This window comes from Peromyscus maniculatus, chromosome 7 (genome assembly GCF_049852395.1).
Source record: "Peromyscus maniculatus bairdii isolate BWxNUB_F1_BW_parent chromosome 7, HU_Pman_BW_mat_3.1, whole genome shotgun sequence".
NCBI classification, from domain to species: Eukaryota; Metazoa; Chordata; class Mammalia; order Rodentia; family Cricetidae; genus Peromyscus; species Peromyscus maniculatus.
The window spans coordinates 117,823,089-117,829,845 of NC_134858.1; the positions used below are offsets into that span (position 1 = coordinate 117,823,089).

The window sequence follows — 6,757 nt, forward strand, 5'->3', positions numbered from 1 at the left end:
GCCCATCCCTGTGACTTCCCCACAGGGATGGACTATGGCTGGAACTGTAAGCCAAGCAGACCTCTTGGTCCCTGTGGTGGTCTGAAGGACAATGGCCCCTGTAGACTCATATATCTCAGTGCTTGGTTTTCAGTTGGTGGAACTGTTCGGTCCTCAGCTCAGGAAGAAAAAAAGAAAAGAAAGTGTGGTGGTTCATCTCCATTGTTAACTTGAAATCTGGAATTACCTTGATTAGGCTAATCCAGATGAGAAGACACCCACGCTGTGGGTGGCATCATTTCCTGACTGGGATCCTGGACTGGATAAAAAGGAGAAAGTGACTTAGCCCAGCATGCATTGCTCTCGGCTTCCTGACGGTGAACACAGCCACCATTGGCTTTCTGACCTCTCTGTAGAATGGACTGAACTGGGCGGGGCTGTGAGCCCAATGAACACTGTCTCCCTTAAGTCGCCTTTGTTAGGGTATTTAACCACAGCAACAGAAAAGTAAGGTCCCTAAGATGGGAAGAAAGGGTTTGTTTTTGTTTTTGTCTGTTTCATTTGGTCCAGGATCCCAGGACACTTAGGATGATATCACCTAGAAAACCTTTCACAGACAGGTCCAGAAGCATTGTCTCCTCAGCGATTCTGACCTGCCTAGTGATCAGAACCACCCCACCCCCCACCTCCTGAGTCCAGCGCCTCCTCTTCTTCCCTGCTGCTCCTCATCTGTGATTGGCAGGATGGGGAGAGCTTATCATTTGTTATCCATTATAGTAAGTCAGCTAGAGGGATGGGCAAGGCCTCTGTGGCCTTCTTGGGTCACCTGTCTATCTCTGGGGTAGGTTGATCGAGGGTCTGGTTTTTTTGTTTGTTTGGTTTTTGGTTTTTCTCTGTGTAGCCCTGGCTGTCCTGGATCTCACTCTTTAGACCAGGCTGTCCTCAAACTCACAGAGATCTGCCTGCCTCTGCCTCCTGAGTGTTGGGATTAAAGGCGTGCGCCACCACCACCTGGCTGATCAAAGATCTGTTTATGTCCCTGGCTCTTGATGGCTAGGCACGACATTGTCATCCATGCTGGTGATTGTTACCCCACTGGCCTGGCTACAGATTCTGTCCCTGAAGAGCCAGTGGTTGTTGCTTCATAAGAGTGCTGTGGGATGTTCTGTATGTCCTGTGGGAGCCCGTTCTCGGGTTCCCCATGGCTTTACCCAGCAGGTCTGCATAGAGGATGATTAGGACCACAAGCCTGAGTGCAGGTTTCTGAGGTGGTCTGCACTTGGCTGTGCTGGGGGATAGTCTGTATGTCAAGTTGCTCTGATTGGTCAATAAATAAAACCTGATTGGCCGTGGCTAGGAGAGAAGTATAGGAGGGACTAACAGAGAGGAGAAAAGAAAGAACAGGAAGGTGGAAGGAGTCACTGCCAGCTGCCACCCTGACAAGCAGCATGTGAAGATGCCTGGTAAGCCACAAGCTATGTGGTAAGGTATATATTTATAGAAATGGGTTAATTTAAGCTATAAGCACAGTTAGCAAGAAGCCTGCCACGGCCATACAGTTTGTAACCAATATAAGTCTCTGTGTTTACTTGGTTCGGTCTGAGCGGCTGTGGGACTGGCAGGTGACAGAGATTTATCCTGACTGTGGGCAAGGCAGGAAAACTCAAGCTACAGAAGAGACTACAGGGGTTAGGATGCATGTCGACTATTCAGATGCCACTGTGGAATTAAGCAGCCTAGGGGCATGGTAGCATACATTTATAATTCCAGCTATTTGGGTTGTCTGGGACTAGAGGTCCATAGTGCTTTAAAAACATTGTGTGTTCCGGGAGGCAGAGGCAGGCGGATCTCTGTGAGTTCGAGACTAAGGTGGGCTACAGAGTGAGTTCCAGGAAAGGTGCAAAGCTACACAGAGAAACCCTGACTCAAAAAAAAAATTGTGTGTGTGTGTGTGTGTGTGTGTGTGTGTGTGTGTGTGTGTGTGTGTGTACATGGAGGCCAGAGGCCAACATCAGTGTCATTCTTGTTTGTTCTCTACCTTCCATTTTTCTGAGACAGGGTCTCTCACTGAGGCAGGAGCTGAACCTAAGCTGGCTGAGCGGCAAATCCCAGGGTCCCTGCTGTGTCCACACCAGTGCTGGGGTTACAGATGTACACCACCACACTTGATGTGTTTAACCTGGGTCCTGGGGGACAAAGCTGGGTCTCCATGCTTACACAGCAAACATTTTACCAATTGAGCGATGTCCCAGCTTTTATATTTTTTAATTTAAAGTCTGTAACTGCTTTCTAAATAGTCTATAGTAAACAATATGGTGTGGTAGTTTTTTTGTTCATTTGTTTTTGGTGGTGGTGGTTGAATGAAAAAAAAATAAGGAAAGGACAAAGCTGTTCCTAGGTATGGAGGAGGGGAGAGTTTGTTGTTGACCAACGGGAGACCCTAGCGGAGAAAGGGACAGAGTGGACATGACCCTGAGCTGGGCCAGGTGAGGAGACGGAGGAAGGGATGCGGGGGGGGGGGGGGGGGGTAGAGCAGCTGCCCACTAAGAGCGGTGGGCTGGGCAAAGAGACTGGCCTAGAGAGTAGACGGAAAAAGACCAGGTAACCAAATGGCTGGATTATATAGGGAAGTTAGCTGGGGGAAGGGCAGCCCAACCCCTGGGCTGGAGAGTTAAGGTGGAGGGTGGGGTGTGCCAGCCAAACCCTGTAACAGGTAGGGAGTGAGGGATGCTGGGAGAACACCCAGGTCTGCTTTGATGTGTTACATAGGCACCCCAGCCTTTGTCCCCCACCCCCGCATCACCGTTCTGAGGAGTCTGACGACCTCTGTTTGTCTCTGCCCCAGATCTGAGGTAGAATCAGCGGAAGTTTGAAAGTAGAAAAGCACCTACAGCTGGCACACTGCAGCACCCCGGCACACTGCAGCATCAACCCTGCAATGCCTCTGAAGGCTGGGCAGGATTGTCTCAAAAACCAGAGATAGTTCTGTCACTCTTCAGACTGGCTGAAGCAAGACTTACAGGTGAGTCAGTGAGACAGAGGCGTCGACACACGGCAGACATGCAGCCGACGGAGAGTGGGCAGCTCTGAAACCTCAGAACCATCCTGGGGCGAGGGCACAGAGGCAGTGCAGGGGTGCTTTTACCTCCTTAGAGATAGGTCAGGAGAAGGCTAAGATTTTCCAGATCACTTTTAAAGAATTTGAATGTTTCCAAAGCCTGAGCCCATACTGTGGTGTATGTTTTGGTGGCTGAGAGGAGCGTGCATGCCCCTTGCTCTCTCCAGGACACAGGAGGCAGAGCCAGGCGGATCTCTGTGAGTTCAAAGCCAGCCTGGTCTACAGAGCGAGATCCAGGACAGGCACCAAAACTATGCAGAGAAATTCTGTCTCAAAAAACAAAACAACAACAACAAAAAAGAGTGCAAAGTCAGGCAAGAGAAGATCTCCTGGGGGTCAGCCCTTCTACATAGAAGGCTTCCTTTCAATTACACTTCCTTCCAGTGAAGTTTTCGGATTTGTGTGTAGTGGTGTTGGGGATGGAACCCAGGGCCTTGTGCTTGTTAAGCGTATGTTCTGCCAGTGAGCTACACCCCCAGGCCCTATAATTTTATTCTATATTGTTTTGTTTTGTGTGTGCCTGAATATGTGCATATGTATGCATGTGTGCCCGTATCGGTGAGAGGCCAACCTTGGTGCCATCCCTCAGGTTTCTTGAGACAGAATCTCTCGTTGGCTTTGTGCTCACCAAGCAGGCCAGCCTGGCCAGTGCCCCAGAGACCTGCCTGTCTCTGTCTCCAGAACGGGGATCACAGGAACCCGCCACAACACGTAAGTTTTGGTTGAACTGAGGTCTCCACGCTTGCCCAGCAAGCACCTTAAAGAGCTGGCTCTTTCCCAGCCCTGGTTTGGGTTAGGGATGAATTGTAGCCTTGATTAGGTTTACTTTTGGCAAACCTGATGCTTTTCATTTTTAGTGTAGCTGGGATCATTTTTCCTATTGCATTTTAAGTTGTTTCTGGGGTCAATGAAAGAATGAACTAAATTCATGGATACCATGGGATACATCTAAAGCAAATTATAAAACCATTTTTGTAACTTATGAATTAATATACAAATATTATATATATATATTTTTTTGTTTGTTTGTTTGAGACAGGGTTTCTCTATGTAGTTCTGGCTGTCCTGGAACTCACTATGTAGACCAGGCTGGCCTTGGAACTCATAGATTCACTTGCCTTTGCCTCTCAAGTGCCAGGACTAAAGACATGTATCACCACATCTTGCCTGTATATTGTTTATGGATATATAACATGAAAGAGAAGCCAGGCATAGTGGCGCATGCCTTTAATCGCAGCACTTGGAAAGCAGAGGCAGGTGGAGCTCTGTGAGTTGAGGTCAGCTTGGTCTACAGAGTGAGTTCTAGGACCGCCAAGGCTACATAGTAAGACTCTATCTCAAAATTATAAAAATAAATTAGTTAAAATAAGGGAGAAGGGAGTGAGGGAGAGAGGGGGGAGGGAGGGAGGGAGGGAGGGAGGGAGGGAGGGAGGGAGGGAGGGAGGGAGGGAGAGAGGAGCCAAGCAAGGTGGTACATGATACAGATCTGTAATACCAGCACCAGGGAGGCTGAGGCTGGAGGCCAGCCTGGGCTATGTAGCAGGTTGCCCTGTCTAAAGGAAGCAGGGTCTAGGGAGAATACGGCTTGGTGGTAGAGCATGTGTGTTCCATGAACACCCTGATTTGAGCCCCGGAGAGGGGAGGGGGTGGTGAGGGCTTCAGCGTGTGGACACACTCCTCAGCATCCCTCCTATGTGTCTTTGGTCAGGTCTTCCTGCCGCGATGGATTACACCCTGGAACCCAATGTCACCATGACCGACTACTACCCTGACATCTTCACCATGCCCTGTGACACCGAGTTCCTCCTCGGAGGCAGCAGGTTGCATCTTGCCATCTTCTACTGCATCCTGTTTGTACTGGGTCTTCTGGGAAACAGCCTGGTCATCCTGGTCCTTGTGGCCTGCAAGAAGCTGAGGAGCATTACGGACATCTACCTCCTGAACCTGGCCATGTCTGATCTGCTTTTTGTCTTCTCGTTCCCCTTTCAGACTCACTACCTGCTGGACCAGTGGGTGTTCGGGACTGTCATGTGTAAAGTGGTCTCTGGCTTTTATTATATTGGCTTTTTCAGCAGCATGTTCTTCATCACCCTCATGAGCATGGACAGGTACCTGGCTATTGTCCATGCCGTCTATGCCATCAAAGTGAGGACGGCCAGAGTGGGCACAGCCCTGAGCCTGGTGGTGTGGCTGATTGCCATCACAGCCACCATCCCGTTGCTGGTGTTTTATCAAGTGGCCTATGACGATGGTATTCTACAATGTTTCCCATTTTATGACAATCAGTCTTTGAGGTGGAAGCTCTCTGCTCACTTTGAAGTAAACACCTTGGGCCTGCTGCTCCCCTTTGCCATCCTTCTGTTCTGCTACACCAAGATCCTGCACCAGCTGCGGGGCTGCCAGAACCACAACAGCACCAGGGCCGTCAAGCTGGTGCTCATCGTTGTCATTGCCTCTTTGCTCTTCTGGGTCCCATTCAACGTGGTTCTCTTCCTCACGTCCCTGCACGACATGCATGTCTTGGACGGATGTGCCCTGAGCCAGAGGCTGGCTCTGGCCACCCACGTCACGGAAGTCATCTCCTTCACACACTGCTGTGTGAACCCTGTCATCTACGCCTTCATAGGAGAGAAGTTCAAGAAGAACCTTGAAGATGTGTTTCAAAAGAGTTGCAGCCATATCTTCCTCTACATAGGGAGGCAAATGCCAGCGGGGGCCTGGGAAAGGCAGCTGTCCTCGCATCCACGCTCTTCTCACTCCTCTACCCTGGACTACATCTTGTAGGAGGGTGTGCACAGGTTCAACCTCCATCACTGTGCCCAATCTCCCCTCCAGCGCCCCGCTTCCCCTCCTCCCTCTCCTGGTTTACCAAGGCAGAATCTCACTGGCTTTGAACTCTCAATCCTTTTGCCTCAGCCTCCTAAGTGCTAGAGCACCACCCTTTGTTTGTTTGGGTTTTGGTTTTTTGAGACAGGGTTTCTCTGTGTACCCTTGGCTGTCCTGGAACTTGTTTGTAGCCCAGGCTGGCCTTGAACTCACAGAGACCCGCCTGCCTCTGCCTCCCAAATGCTGGGATCAAAGGCGTGCGCCACTACCATATCCTGATAGTACCATCCTTCTTTAAAAGAGATAAAGTACTTTTTTTTTCCTTGAAAAAACTTACCTCTTAGTTTTGGGATTTTTGTGCTTGTGTTCATGAGAAGCAATGTTTTGTAATTTTTCTCACTTTATAATGGTCTGGCCAGGTTTGGTTTCTCAAACTGTATTGAGAAATATTTCCTTTAAAAATCTATTCTCTGAAATGGTTTCTGTTAAAAAAAAAAAAAAAAAAAAAAGGCATTACTTCCTCTTTGAAGGTTTGATTTTTGTACAAAGATTTGCATTTGATTTACCAGGCAGAGACATTCAGCTTTTCTACCTGCTTGTGATTTGTAAGGAATTTTGTTGTTCTGTTTACGTTCACAAATACATTAACATGAAATCTTCATAATTAATTTTGTTGAACATCTTTTTAGTATGAGGATGTCCTTTTCCTGTCCTGATATGATCGTTTGTGGGTTTGTCTCTCCTAGATGAGTTTTACGGGACGTATCGTTGTTTAATCTTTGCAGGGAGCCAGCCTTTGGCCACAGCGACTTCCTGCTGACTTTTCTGCCCACT

General features: G+C 48.8%; 1 protein-coding gene across 3 annotated transcripts; it reads left to right on the forward strand.

The window, feature by feature from the left end:
* The first annotated feature begins 1,386 nt into the window (after window positions 1-1,386).
* On the forward strand, window positions 1,387-5,890 carry Ccr8 (C-C motif chemokine receptor 8). 3 transcript variants are annotated; one of them, XM_076577371.1, is made up of 4 exons: window positions 1,387-1,442; window positions 2,825-3,001; window positions 3,687-3,808; window positions 4,806-5,890. In XM_076577371.1, the coding sequence occupies exon 4, from the start codon at window positions 4,820-4,822 to the stop codon at window positions 5,879-5,881; it is 1,062 nt and encodes a 353-aa protein (XP_076433486.1). In that variant the 5' UTR covers window positions 1,387-1,442; window positions 2,825-3,001; window positions 3,687-3,808; window positions 4,806-4,819; the 3' UTR covers window positions 5,882-5,890. The 3 variants fall into 3 exon arrangements, with proteins under 3 accessions (XP_076433486.1, XP_076433485.1, XP_006996193.1); XM_076577370.1 differs by lacking the exon at window positions 3,687-3,808; XM_006996131.3 differs by lacking the exons at window positions 1,387-1,442; window positions 3,687-3,808 and having other exon boundaries at window positions 2,722-3,001.
* The last annotated feature ends 867 nt before the right edge of the window (window positions 5,891-6,757 follow it).